This window comes from Pagrus major, chromosome 22, assembly GCF_040436345.1.
Source record: "Pagrus major chromosome 22, Pma_NU_1.0".
Taxonomy (NCBI): Eukaryota; Metazoa; Chordata; class Actinopteri; order Spariformes; family Sparidae; genus Pagrus; species Pagrus major.
This window is the reverse complement of record NC_133236.1, coordinates 18,243,433-18,258,923: the sequence shown is the minus strand read 5'-3', so window position 1 is coordinate 18,258,923 and position 15,491 is coordinate 18,243,433. Positions and strand designations below refer to the sequence as shown.

The 15,491-nt window shown below is 43.0% G+C and overlaps 1 protein-coding gene across 1 annotated transcript in view; it reads right to left on the bottom strand.

The window, feature by feature from the left end:
• Nucleotides 1–14,200, bottom strand: part of foxo3b (forkhead box O3b) — a 44,175-nt gene extending 29,975 nt beyond the window's left edge. Inside the window, exons 1-2 of the mRNA XM_073492644.1 lie at nt 13,985–14,200; nt 12,971–13,692 (exon numbers count right to left, since the gene is read on the bottom strand). Of these exons, the coding sequence (XP_073348745.1) occupies nt 12,971–13,522 (552 nt within the window). The 5' untranslated portion in view covers nt 13,523–13,692; nt 13,985–14,200. The remainder of the gene's footprint in view (nt 1–12,970; nt 13,693–13,984) is intronic.
• Nucleotides 14,201–15,491: the final 1,291 nt, after the last annotated feature.

The window sequence follows — 15,491 nt, the reverse complement described above, 5'->3', positions numbered from 1 at the left end:
TGACCTTTCCCTTTGTCAGCTTAAGGTAGATATGCTCCTGCCCACGACCCCGGAGTCAGATTTCACAAACTCCACAAACTCAATCTCAGCCTTAAAAATCATTTGCAAGATCCTTCTGTCAGCTCTTCAGCTCTCAAGTTTTTTTCCCAATAAAACAAACTTGTCCAGAAATGTTTTGGCTGAAGGTCAAGTCAGTTTGTGCATTGTCAGCAAACACATAGGGGTATGCTTATTAGATCTGCTGCTGCTGTGCTGTGCAGGCACTCTTATCACCCCCTCCCCCCACTCTCTCTTATAAAATCCAGGTGTGCAAACACAAAGGTTTACCTAGGCCTCATAAACGATAACAGATAAGACGAGAGGAGGGGAGAAATGAAAAAGAAGCAAGCCCAGCTCCTCAGATCCACCCCGCCCCTCTTAACCTGGGTTGTGACTTGGCCTAGTTTTTTTCATCCCAAGATGCTTAAAATTGGAAGTTCTTGCACAGACACAAAGTCAGTTATTGCCTCATCCTCTCTCATAAAATGAAGATATGATTACGGTTACGGGAGCCTAATCAGTTAAAAGAGGCGACTGCCATCTGCTATCTACTTTGTAATCAGAAGGTCAGGGGCTTGAGTACTGATAAGAGGCATCTAGGAATCTGAGAGAGGACTTGACGCATCAGCTAGTTCTCAACAAGACTTAAAGGGCCGTCCACACCAAGAACAATAACTATAAAGATATATATATTTTTTTTTATCGTTCTTACTCAGGTAGATGGTGCAGTCGAGACTACGACAATAGCAATGACAGTGGCAAGTGTTATCTTTGGGCTGACTTTTAGAACAATTTTTTGAACAATGGCAATCCATCCAATAGTTGCTGAGACATTTCACCCAAAAGTCTGGGGATCACCAAAATTAGTCAGAGTCGACATCAGGGAGACATGGTTATCTTCACCAAAATCCGTACCAATCTATTGAGTGGATGTTGGGATATTTTACAGGATTAGTGAAAAGTAATATAATAGCTCTCAGCTTGCAGCGCCCCACAGCAGAGGGATTCCAGCTTTTAAAGAGCGACTTGAGAAAGAAAAATTCTCTAATTGAAATTCTATCACTCGTGTGTTTTCTGTTTTAGGCTCTCGTGTGAGCAGGAGTGGTGAACACTGAAAATGCTGAAGTTTTCACAGTCGATACATGTGGAAAACATAAATTACACGAGGCAAACCAAGGGGATTTTTTTCTCTTTCAACGTGTTCAGATGCACACATAAACACACTCTTTGATGTAACTTTAGCTGCTGCCATCAGCCTCGTCTTTCTGTTTCAGCGTTCAGTGGCTAAAGCGGCCTCAACAATGGCTTGCCTTCATCCAGCAGTAAACCCGCCTACACACACACACACACACACACACACACACACACAAACACACACACATAATCTCTGAAGTCCACGGCCATAGTTGTGACTTCATGAAGAGTGGGATTAATGCTTACAGGCTGGGGTGTGTGGGACCTTGAGTCCTACCAACACAATGAACTGTGAACTGCCAGCTACATGGAAACATGTGAGTAGGCCTTGAAAGGCTAACACACACACACACACACACACACAAATATGAACACACACTCAAAGGGGTTGTATTTTGTTCAGAGAAATCACCACAGGGACGTTATGGGAACTATTATTGGACGCCCAGAAAGAACTGAAAACATCATTCCCTTGTTTTAATGATGCATGGACGATGTGGAACATTGGAGCCCAGCATGTGTACAGAAACACATCTCAAGCTGTGTAATTCATACCAGAAACTGACACGCTTTGAATGTGTGACTCTGACCTATAGGATTTCACAGAGACAAGAGAATCCTGTGTGTCCAGATAGAAAGCCTGTGGGTTGAACAGGTGGCTGGCAGGCTGGCTGCTTGATGGCACTCTCAATCTTTGCTTATCAAATCTGGGAGTGCCGTCTCTGTGGTTGGAGAGCTTCCAACAGTAACTCTGAGAACTACAGGGAATGTAAAGCTGCACACTGGCTACGCACAACTGACTACACACAATGGGAATCAGGTTAAACATCAATGAGCACTTGTTGATTTCCTTCCTGCAAAAACTTTAAGCATCAGTCAAGGAAAATATTTGCTGGTTTAGTCTCTTAAATGTGAAGATTTCCTGCCTTTCTTTGTGATATAAAAATGTATTTCTTCAGGTTTTGAATTGTTGTTTGGACAAAAATAACATCTTTGTGCTGTAGGAGTTTTTTCACAACTTTTGGACACTTTTTGGACTGAAGTTGGTTGATCTCAGGAAAATTGCTAAACTGGTAAATACTGGTAACACGATGATTGATTAACTTCTTTGAGTCTTTCTTTTTAAAGTAAAAGGCAATTTGTGTGTTGGCTCTAGGCTTTCAAATGTGAGGAAGTGATGATTTTCTCTGTTTGTTGGACAAAAGACGTCTGAACACATCCTCCTGGACTCTGGGAAACTGAGAATGGAAATGATGATGGAAATGGGCTAGCTGGTTACCATGCTAACTTCAGTAGACTTCTCCGCAACACAACATATCAATGTTGTCACTTCAAAAAAATAAAAATTTTCCCTTGATAAGAGACATACAGTAAGGGGTGCCCATTTCTGCAATGATGGCCATCACCTCTCATGCTCACTACCAGGGTTTTTGGTCTTTCCAAACATCCTCTGGTGTGAGACAGAAACATGAAATATATTTCCTGTGTGGTACAGAAAATTTCCTGGGAAACACCGACCTGACTTATGTTGTTTAGAGAAGCAGCTTTTAAAGCTTTTATGATTTGGGGCCATCCTGATTGACTCATGGCTAAGAAGCTAACCATGTGACCTCAACATCCCCAGTTTGATTCTGGCTGGGGACATTTCTGCATGTTGTAATGTTGACTCTCACCCTATGTTTCCTGTCTTTATCTTAACCTTTGACTGATTGATTGATCAAATTAAAGCAAAAAACCTCATGATCTGCATTTTGCAGATACAACACACCCGCTGGGAATTAAAATATGATAAGTAAATCTACACAGGGATAATATTGTACAGAATTCTGCTAAAAGACCTTTTTGGAGATCAAATCGTAAAATATATGTATCTGATTTGGTCATTTCATTACAGTTACAAATGGATATATCCAGAGTTTTCCAAAGTTCTCATAAACAATCATTTCAATGGCTTTTAAAAGTAAAGTACCCAAACTATTGACAAGTGTGGTTATAAAACCAAACCTTGGTTTTAAGAGCAAGGGTGAGCAAAACAGAAAGACTTGTGAAAGCAATTGTTCCTCCATGATATATCAACAGCACATCACTTTCACCCCCGACCCCACATTCACCACCTTTCTTCTTCTTCTGTCTCCCTCCTCTGACACAGAAAGCTTTATTGTAGTCAATTAAATCTTAATCAGGAACAGTAGCTCAGCCCGTCCTTTGCAGACTCAGTGATGCCAGATAGGTGGAGTGGTGTAATTGAAAGAGACAGGCTCAGAAGAAAACAAATTAAAGTTTAAAAGCCAGGAGTCGTGTCGGCGAGGCATATTCAGAGATGATTGCTTCAGATCAGCCACGCGCAAATGACTGTTGACAGAGTTCTGAGGGAGATACTCAGACGTTCACCTGCTTCTCCATCCCCCAAAACACACTTAATTTGTCCTAAAAAAAATATACTACTATTAATGAATTATATAATTATGGCTGAACAACACACACACTCAAAAGGTGTGTGTGTGTGTGTGTATATATGTGTATGGTGGTGGAGGGAGTCGATTACAGAGGAGGAGGCAGCCGAGAGGCAAGGGGCCCACTTCAGCAATGTGGTTATCGGAGAAACTGAGAAGCAAGGCCAGAACGGGAGGTATGCAGTGTGTGTGTGTGTGTGTGTGTGTGTGTGTAAGAAGAGGGGGAGGGGAGATGTGCCACTCTGTTATCAGCTGTCACCCAAACTGAGAGTCGTCCCCCCCACCTGCTAGAAAAGTTATCAGTTGCTATGGAGACAAACAAGTAACAACCACCCTCCCTTTCCCCTGTCGACACACGTATGCATGCCTTCATGTAAACACGTTTAAAGCCGTTGAGGGGACTATAGTCATTAACTGTATCGTCCCAAAGACTCTCCTTCTCTGAAAAGTAAGACTTCCTGTGTTCCATGGCCCTTTTCCTGTACGATATAAACATAATATTTCCTTCACTGTATCCAAGCCTGCTGTTTTGTTTGCTTGTATTAATACATAATTGGGTTGGATGGCAAGAAAAATGTAAAAAAAAAAGAAGATGAGGAGTGTCTTCACTGTCCCACCAGGGAGGGGATATACACTCTTTTGATTCTTGTCTCCCTTCTATGTGGTAAGTATGTAGCTGAAGCCAGTTAGCTTAGCTTAGCATAAAGTCTGGGACAGGAGTCCACCATCTAAACATCGTCATTTAAAAGGTCCCCAGCCAGAGAGTGCAATAAAGTAGTGTGTCCCCTGTCCACCCTCGCATCTGTGACATATGGGAGAGACAATGGTGGTGTAACATTCATTACCGTTACACCACCATGTCCCGTTTATTTATTTTTTAAAGAACTGGCCAACATGCAATTCATATTTACATACAATAGTGCTGATGCATCACTTTAATGCTCAGCAAATCCACTTTGACTTTAATATCTCTGTGAGCATGTGAAAAGTGGCCACAAATGCTTGTTTAATAAATACTGGTGCTTGTTAAAACAAAAATGTACTTCCGCAAACACTGTGAGCTTTGCTTTGTTGCCCATCAGCAATTTTGTTTTGCATCTGTGTATTTGTAGATTTATCTTATTCAGACAGGGTAAACTGTCCTGAGGGTGAGGTGTAATTGTTGCTTTCCTTGATGTTTTATTTATTTTCCCAGTGGCAGACACACAGTACATCTCAGAACGGCGTGTCCCCTGCATGATTTTCCAGTCAGACTGGTGTTTCTGTTTTCTCTCTGACATGACTAAAACTTTTCTGCTCCTTATAATTTATTTATCCTGCTTGAGAGACTTGTCCTTTGCTTAACCTTTCTCCAGAGGGTTCAAAGATCAGGCTTAACAACAGAACGGCAAGTCTGGAACTTGTTTTTAAGGACACCAGTGACAGGCAGAGTTTAACCCTTCAGTTAAAGACTAGTCTCTAACCACTGGACAAACCACTATAGTCCCCTGCTCGACCATACTGAGCTAGCTGACGTCAAAAGAGATCTATTCCTCCAGTGTATCTTTGTTTTGTCAAGTTCTTCTATACTTTTTTGCCAGTGCAATGCATTTATTGCCTACTATACCTACCAGTATGTCCCTTGATGAATTCTCCCGACTTCAGTTGTGTGCTTTGCTGCGGTTCTCTGGCTGGAACACTAGTTTGCAAGCACCAACAGTTGGAAAAGATCAGTGTAATCTGATGTTGTATAAACCACTGAGCGATTGTTTTGCAGTGCGAAGGTGCTTTGATAGCAAGATCAGAAATGTTGGTGAAAATTCCTGCAATTATTTGTGATCGTGCCAGCTGCGGAAAATTACAGCTCAGCATATTATCAGTCAGGCTCAATATTATTAATAATCTATTACACAATGTGATATTTTTTCCTGCAGGATTTTTTGCTTACTAATACAGGATTTGAACAGAAGCTCAGTGACTAATGAGGTAGCTAAAAACCTCCCTCTGTCTCCCTTAAAATACACAAGTGAAGAGGAATAAACTACAGCAAAAGTTAGATGAGAAGATTGATACCACTGTCTGCACAGTTAATGTAAAGCTACCGCTAGCAGCTGTTAACTTGGCTTAGCACAGTGTTTGTAGTGTCTTTGAACCTTTTTATTTTACCTCCTTTCTATCTTGCCATCACAGTTTGTAACGAATCCTAGATGAAGCTAAAACAAAAATATATCAAGAAAGACATAACTTGTGTAAATTACATGTCAGTTTTAGTATTTTTATTCAAAATTCTGCAATATTTTGATAGTATTAACTATATATTTTTATATTAACTTAATTTTCAAAAACATATCTGGGATTCCTGTGCGTACCACGGAAGGAGGCTTGCGTACCAACAGTGGTAATCGTGCCACAGATTGATAATAGTGGACTGGAAACAAAGGGATACAGTTCTGGTGAAAGGTAGTTGCTTTCATAAAAACCACAATGTGCTAATGTGGACATAGTCAAGCTTGTGGTTTCCCTCTGTTTCCAGACTTTATGCTAATCTAAGCTTTCTAGGTTGTTGACTATAGCTTTATATTGGCAGTACAAACATGAGAGTGGTATCAATCTTCTCATTTAGCTCTTGGCAAGAAAAGCAAAGAACCGGATTCCTCAAAATTTCAAACTATCCCTTTAGGTAATCCTGCAAGAAAATATACTTACTGTATATGAGGCAAAATGCCCGCTTAGCATGTTATCAGTGTTTGTATTTTAGATACTATCAAGGACCGGGCATGTCCAGACAACTGGTTTCTCTCTTGCTGTGCGTGTGTCTGTTCACCAAATTCAGACACACACAACATATAAATCCTGTGACCTGTCTGCCCTTAAATATCATCATCATGTAGAGCAAGTCTAAGTCCCAAATCTGCCTTTCCAATGCTGGGATTTCTGCAAACAGCTCAGCCCAGCTGGCACAGATCAAGGTTTTAAGACCATTCATTTCTTTTACAATCTGCATATTTTCACAGCAACAACAACAGTGTCTCAAGTGTCTCGAAAGAAAATGCTGAAGAGTTACCATTATGGCCACAAAAAGACAAGAAGGAGTCAAGGGAGTACAGAGTGTAACAAGAGCAGAGGCCCAAGATTTATCTCCATTCATTAGAGCCCACAACAGATTTCAAGAGTTGGGCTTCAGAGGAGCTGCAGGGGGAAGGCTTGTTTTTGCTCACCACAGTGTTTTACATCCAGACAAATGAGGGAGCTGGCAGGAAAATAATGAGGGATGGCATGGGAGAAAGAGAGTGGAGTTAGAGCCATGAAAGAGAGGCAGAAACTGCGAAAGAAGGTTCGCCTTTAGCCAAGAACAGGCTCTTAAAAATTAATACAGTGATCTGAATTCATCCCGAGCGCATTGAATAATTGAGAAGTGTCTTTGAGGAGAACAGATCGTGCCGAGTGTGACATGGTTGGGATGGTGAGGACGCAGAAAATGACGGGAAAACCAATGAGAGAGACAAAAATCTGCTTTTTTCTTTCTTTCTTTCTTTCTTGCAGATACAAACACAAACACAAACACACAAGAGGAATTTAAAGCGAACAGTCATCTAGAGTACCGTATGTCTGCGAGTTTCAAAACCTGGACTCATTTTGACAGAAAATTTGACAAATTATGTCTACTTTCACACACAGACAGATGGGCACATAGTGAGACAGTGAAAAGGAGACAGAGGAAGGAAGAGGGATACAACGACAAAAAAAGAGAACATACTTGCTGATACACTATGGCCAAAAGTATGTGGACAGCCCTGACTGCATATTTAGATAATCTTTTGGTCTAGGGCCATGTGTAACTTGACATTTTGGGGCAATAATTCATTTCTCTCTATTATAAATTAAAATAATGAATAAATTCACTTTTTTTTACCTTTGGAGAAAGCCAGTCTAGCTGTTTTCCCCTGCTTCTACTCTTTGCACTAAGCTAAGCTAAGTGGCTGCAAATGGTTAGCTTTATATTTACTGTACAGATATGAGAGTAGTATCGATCTTCTTGCTAACTCTTGGCAAGACAGCAAATAAGCAGATTTCCCAAAATGTTGAACTAGTCCTTTAAAGGAAAACTTTAAATCATATTTTGGACCACAGTGTGCTTCCAGCACTGTAGCAGCCGTTTGGCAGCCCTTTTCATCTTTCAACATGGCAGTGCTTCCATGCAGAAAGAGAGCTCCATGAAGAAAGTTTTCTACTGTACAGAGCTCAGACCTCAACCCCATCCAACATCTCTGGGATCAACTTTTACCCTGACTACGAGCCAGGCGTTATCACCCAATACTGTGGCTGACCTCACTAATTCTCTTTTGGCTGAATGGGAGTAAACCCCTGCAGCCAGGTTCTTAAAGTGAAAAGCCTTCAAAGAAGAGTAGATGCTGATGTTGCTGCAGATTAATGTAATAAGAGTTCAGCAGTTGCAAATGGGTATAATGCTAATGTGTCTGCATACTTTTGCCCATATAAGGTAATTTTCAGATCTAAAATCTTGTTGCAGTGAAACTCCTCGGGCATCTAAAGAAAAAAAAATGTGTCCATTGATTGGAAATGGAACTAGAGCAGAGCCTGGGGGTTTTCCCCCACACAGAGGTTGACTGCTCAGGGTGACACTATTCAGACTTGAGGGGTGTCTGGAGCTGGTAGGTTCCCATAACCCATCACCCCCTTCAGCCTCACAAACCAACGAACCCCTCCATTGGGGAATCACAGCCAGAGGGCAGTTGTAATACACCAATTTAGAGCAAAGCTTGTTAATTTACTCCCTCAGCTCACCCCTCCCATCTCCTCCTTCTACTGTCTTCACACACCCCCACCCACCCGACCCCCTCCACTCCCCTTTTTTATTGCCTTTTTGCTTCAGTTCCTTCAGCTTGGCACAGTGCCAGCTCCGTTTGAGAGGCCTCCAGATTGTTTTCTGAGTACCTGAGTGCACACACATACACAAATCCACGCAGACAGCCTCTGTTTTCAGTATTTTCTTCAGCATTATAAGAATTTCCTTACTAGCCAGTCAAACACACTTCAGATAATGTTTAAACTCCAGCCACTAGTAGCTATGTCTTGACAGGGATATTCATGGCCGACCCTAGGATCTTTGATTGACAGCCAATGAAAAGCTTAATGTTGTTTTCTCTTCCCCTTCCCTTTTGTCAACCCCCCTCCTGCTCTGATAGGAACAATAAATAATTTCAGCCCCAAAGAATCAACACTTTCAGGGTGCTAGGCCATTAAAATGATAATCAACATGCCCGGTGGGCTTACAAGGGCCTGTTTTCCATATGCCTCCAGACAAAGTCAGATGGGGGAATGTGCAGAGGGTAGCACGGTAGACTCTGTATATGAATCTGTGTGTGAAGGTTGTGCTTACAGTCTCTTTGCTAAGTAACAGATCACATGAGATAAGGTGTGTTTAACACTTGCGGTTGTGACTCACTGTGTTGTGGTTTGAGCTGAACATGAACTACCTGTAAATAGCCATCAATTAACTAGACATTTAGATTAATCTACATGTTAAACAACAACCTCATGTTGACAATGATCGCTGCTCGTTGCAGCCCCGGGGGTCGTAAAGATCAATCTCATGAATTAATTCTAATGAGTTGAACTAATTTTAGACCCCTGTATAAATTGAGACCTGCGGCAGACACTCACAGTCATGAACCCTGGTGATACGCCTGAACATGACCGGGCAAATGCACCGAGTTTGTCTGAGCATGTCTGTCAGTGCGGGAATGTATAGCCGGTCTAAAAACACACGCAAGCTGTCAACTTTATCTGGAGTCCAAAGAACTGTATGTGCCACGAATGTGAGCATGTGTGGCCGTTAAAACTTGTTTTTGTATTTGTGTGGTGGCTGTGACATAACTGGGTCTTGGCTTGTGATGGGCAGCTGCTGGGAACAGGGAGCCTGTTATGGCAGGGTTAAGTAACACTAGAGCTCAAAGTTCTCCGCAGCCAGGAATACTTGCACACACACACACATGCACGGATGCGTACACCCGCCTGCGTGCTCGCAGAGAAACACACACAGGTGCACCTAATCTTTCGATTATGCAAAGACGGACAGGTGAAAGACACACACAGAGTGTTACAGGCGTGTTTACGGGTGCTATTTTGAGACGCAGTCCGTCACTCCCCGCCATACCAAAGCTTCTCTTAGCACACATTTCAGCAGACCCAGACCTGCCTCTCTAGGACAGAACTGGAAATGATATGATGTGTGTTACTAAGAAAAAGGCTTGCCTCAAACTCTTAACAGCACGCCAGAATTAATTTGATCTTAACAGTCTTATTTGAAAGTGTACGACTAACAAAAAAAAAATACATTCGGGTATCAAGTGTTGGTCACAAGCCACCTTTATCCTGACCAACATGACATCTTTTGATTAATTGAATTATTAGATGAAAGCCTAAACAGTATCCACAATCAATTATTATATTGCAATAGCTGAGTTTCGACAAATACTAGAGTAACATTTTATTCTGATCCGGACCTATCTGAGTAATTCAATGTGATTATGAATCTGAGGAGACATTTAATTTCAGGGTTAAATCAACATTAAGATACTGTATGCTGAGTTAAGAACACATAAAGGAGCAAAAAACTGTGTAACTAATAAAAGCCCCTGCAGTGACTTCTCGGTTAAAGACAATCTAAGGTGATAAAAGATTTCCTTGTGTTATGTTTGGCGGTGCTAACCTACTTTTACCTTCTCTTAATGGTTAACTGACAGAGATATTGAATAGAATGACGTAAGTGGGAACCTGGGAGAGAAACCCAGGGGGATTACGAGGATTTGCTCAGCAAATCTCCTCAACAAAGGTGCCCTGGCTGCATGAAACTGTAGGTGTTCAAACCTGGCTCTGTGTGGAGGTGAAACCTTAGAGTCTCTGACAGTGAAACGGAGAGAGAAGGGGCTCTGAAACAAGTCCCCGTACACAGGTAGTCCTCTGAACACCTGGCTGTGCAGGATGTCTTTGGTTTCACAGGCTTTTTTACTAAAGCCTAACTGCAGCTTGTGGCATGCTCTGGCCTTAATACTGAGGAACCGGCTTGTCAGTTTGGAGCTGCAGGGATCGATAATCCTAAAGAGAAGTCTCTGAAAATGTTTCATCTGACCTGTACACCTTTGTGAAGCTATGTGTTGCCACCAGCCCAGTCGCCAGAATTCATGCTGGCAGTTTACATTTCTGCAAACCGATGATAGGTTCAAATTTGTAGATTGTATTGTGGACTTTTGTACAGAACATATCATATCACATGCACATTAGATGTAAATATGCTGACTTTCATATCGGGAAGTAGAGCGGACGTTTGGTAGAGTTCCCATTAGACGAGAGGGCTGCTAAGCTGGTGACCGCTGTTCGAGACTGAGTTTCAACTTTTACAAGCATGAAATGTCTGGATATTTCAAACTAGATGTCAGCACATCTCCAGCAGTTTGTGGAGACAAAACCAGATATTTCTCACAAGATTTCAGCTCATGTCCAGTCGTGTTAGTGGAGACAAAACTAGATATTTTTTTATGAGACTTTGAGAGATCTCCAGCCATGTTTGTGGTGACAAAACCAGATATTTTTTTGACGAGACATCGGGACATGTCCAGCTAAAACAGGATGTTTTTTTTTTAACCCTAATTGAGCGTTTTTTGTGCCTAAACCAACCAGATAAAGACAACGTTGTCTCAACATAAAATTGAAAGTTGAGCCTGAAGAGACGTAAAGCTGCAACGTATTCGTGGTTGGCAGAGATGTCCATTGCCAAGATTTATACTGGCGGGTGGGTTGATTGCCACACCTCTGTGTTTGAAGAAGGGGTCTGTAATGAAAAGAGTCTTTTATAAGAAAACTAAAAAAGGCACAGGCTGTGAGCGGCAGCCCAGATTTATTGACAGACCATGCGTAACACTAAACCACCGACAGCCTGGCCCTCATGCCCGAAATTCCAGGAGTAACAGCCCTGCATGGTGACGGTGAACCCGGCCTTGACTTGATGAGGCTACACACACACACACACACACACACAGCCTCCTTCTCTGCTCTTCACTGAAGCATATCACATAGCAAAACTTGAGAAGCCCTGACAAAATATGGCCTATAGGCTCCACGCCCCCTTGGGACTGGTCCAGCCTGTGATGGGTGTTAATCTCTGCTCTCTGACCTTCTGTGTCTTCCCCCTCCTTCCTCCTTTTTTCGCGGGGGCCCATATGTCTTTTGGGTGACCAGATAGCTGCCATTTTTCAACAAAAAAAAGCCTCACCCTTAACAGTGCACCCAAACTCATGGCAACCCAGTGGTTATGTAATTCCCTCATGGCAGGATCAGCAACCTTGGCAGTTGCCTACCTGACCCAGGAGACTGATATATCCCTGCCAAGGTTTACATAACAAATGGCAAACAGGGTAATGCCGCTGTGGTTACAGTAGCATGATGGAAATTTAGCCTCCGAATGTAAAGGCAAAAAAACATGAAGTGATAAATCATAAAGTCAGGATTCACAACCACAGAAAATGAAGTGCCCCACATGGATCCAGCCTTCATTCACACTCTTCCCCCCATGTAGCATTATTGTTAAATCGTTTTGTTTACATCCAGCTCCTTGTGCTATTAATGGATTAGCTGCTGTTCAGTAAACTGCATTATGTAACTGTATCATTCCTTGAGTCTTAAACGAGGTTGCGTCACTCAAAATAGGCTACTGTGTTTCCAGACGAACCGGTTACAACCTTTCTGTTTGCTCTAATTCCAGACATGTGACTGTGACTGTGTCGTCAGAGGAATATTATCGCTCATCAGAAGCGTCACTTAAGAAAAAGACAAAGGGGGGAAAGGTGCGATTTCAATAAAAACAACAACTCCACAACCTTTGTGAAGCGCAAAAAGACATCACGTTTTGGTGGATTTAAAAGATAATTATGTGCAGATCACTGAATCCCAGAGAGAGTAATGATCTCAGATGCCTCCCTCATGTGATTTTTTCTCATTTGCTCGACGTTTTCGGACAGATCTGTAATTTCCATTAGAATGATAATGAGAGGAATAATGAGTGCCAGACTTTCCAAATAGACGCTCGTAAAACAAAAACACGCGACTGTGCTGCTATAATTGTGCGTGCGTGTGTGTGTGCGCCTGTGTGTGTGTGTATGTGTGTGTGCGTGTGTACGTCAGTGGGTTTACAAGCCACATGCTTTTTGTTTTTGTTTTGATGGAGGAAGGAGGGGGGCTGGCTGGCTGGGTGGGTGACAGAGAGGGAGAGAGAGGGGGACTCTTACCTTCCATCCTGCAGAGCTGTTGCTGTCGCCTTTGTCTTTAAAGTAGGGGATGGATCTCACCATCCAGTCATAAATTTGGGACAGTGTCAGTCTCTTGTCCGGCGCGCTCTCAATGGCTTTGGTTATCAGGTCTGCGTAGGAGAGATTCCCCCAGGCGTTTCTGCGAGATGATGCCTTCCTCGGTGTCTGCTGTGCGGCCAGGCTGCTGGGGGTCAGCGCGCCGGAGGTGGCCGTCGGAGAGTGCGTGGAGAGCGGGGAGCCTCCGCTGTCGTGGCCGGGAGAGGAGAGCGCTCCATCGGCCGCTGGGCTGTTGCTGCTCTGGTCCTCCGTCGCCAAGCCGGAGCCATTGATGGCCGTAGAGGTGGCGTTATCCTCCTCATCATCCTCCTCCTCGGGTATAATATCTGTGTCATGGCTCTCCGGTTTCACCGCGTTTGAGTCCGGTCGCGGCAGCGGCCAGGTGCAAGACCTGGGCCGCTTCTGGGGCTCGAAGTCCGGGTCGATGGCCACGTCCAAGTCCGGGAGAGGGTCGGGGAGCGGAGCCTCGGCCATGATCTCCAGCTCCGGTCACAATCTCGCCCCCGCTGCCAGGTAATAAAGTTACAAGACAAGAAATGAGGAGCTGTCAAAGTCGCGTCCCATGAATGCGCGCTCCCGTCCTTTGTTGCTATTCCACACTAGCGAAGTCCCGACGGGGCCGAGAGCGACTCACTTATTACCGCCTGTTGAGGACATAAAAACAGAGAAAATCAACCCGACACATTCAGTCAGAGTGAAGTTCAAACACAGCCTGAGAGATTCAACGCAGCGGCTGAGTGTGTCAGTGAAGCTACGATAAACTACTCCTTAGAAATAAGAGAATGGAGTTCATTATAAAACACTACTTGCTCATGAATAGGAGCTCTACATAAAATCCTGGTGCACAGAGGTCTGAATCCACCCACTGGAGATCAGTGACAGAGGAGAAAGTGCTCAAACCTCATAAATCCGATCCCAACACTTTAAATGAAATACCTTGCACTTGCGCTCCGTGGCACCAAATAAATAAAAAAAAAAAGCCCCAGACGAGACTCTAGATCCCGGATTGTCCGCGACCACTTCCAGATGCCATCTTTACTCTTTCTCCTCCTTTTCGCTCCTCAAGTGCGCTCTGCGATATGGAGACAGATGGGATGTGTGCAGGGCAAGTCAGTGTCGATGTGGAATAAGACTGCCACCTCACTCTGGGTTACTACTGTATCTCGATTTGCTCTCCACTCACAGCGCTGCACACACACACACACACACACACACACACACACACACACACACACACACACACACACACACACACACACACACATGCAAGTCGATCAAGGGCCAGCCCCCTGGATCCTGTGCATGGGATCGCCTTTTAAAGAGACACTGCAGTCCAACAGGACGGAGCGGTCTGTGCGTCAGGTGGAGGCTGGGACACGTCCTGACATGTAGTATTTTAATTTTAGAAAGATTTTTTGACTGTACTATGCTTGTAAAAGAGGAGTTTAAATGTCAAACTGTGAGTGCTACAGATTCCTACTCTGTTATAATCCATTGATTTTGATGTATCTGGCAATATTTTTTCATTATCAGTTAATCTATCAATTATCTTCTTAATTAATTGACTTTTTGGTTCATAAAATATCAGAATATCATGAAAATATGTCCACAACACGTCCCCAGAGCCCAGGTCGACATATTCAAAAATATATTTAATTTAATATCACATGAGACAAAGAAAAATAGCAAATACTCACATTTGAGAGGCAGCAACCAATGAACTTTGGTCATTTTGCTAAAAAAAAAAAAAAAATCACATAAAATAGCGCTGATTTTTTCTTAATCCATTTATCGACTAATTGTTTCACCTTTTAATAACTGTTAAAGATGCAATATGTAAGAATATTAGTTTAAAAAAATAACAGAATAACAATCAAGACGTCTATGCATTATGTTGCAGAGATATCTACTGAAATTAGCATGCTAGCCAGCTAGCTCCTGCCTAAGCTCCTGTGCTAGCGTTGTCAACATGACTGACGCTCTTATGGTGCATTCCATTTACCTCGGAAGTCGGATTTCGGAGCTGGGAATCCAAGCTGACTGCGTTCCAGTACAACAAGTCCAGTTCCTGCCATTGTGAGTCATTGTTAGCAACACCAGTTGATAACAGGGCTTTACGCTGTAATTTGCACAAAAAGACATCGAAGCAATATGGACACAGATAGAAGTTAGAAAGTACTGAGTGTTAGTCTGGTTTAATGAGACACAATGAAGACAGAAATGCTAATAAACGGAATATTCCAAAGCTTTTTGGAGCAGCCATCTTGGATTTTGAGGTCGGGGTTGGAAGTACGACTTCAGGGGGCGTTCCTGTTGAAATTGCCGACTGGGAATCTCTGAAATTCCGACTTCCAAATTCAAGTGAAACGCACCATGAGCCGCCAGTCCTGGCCACCAGCTGCACGACTAACTGAGCTAACTAGCTAACAGCAGCTACAATGAG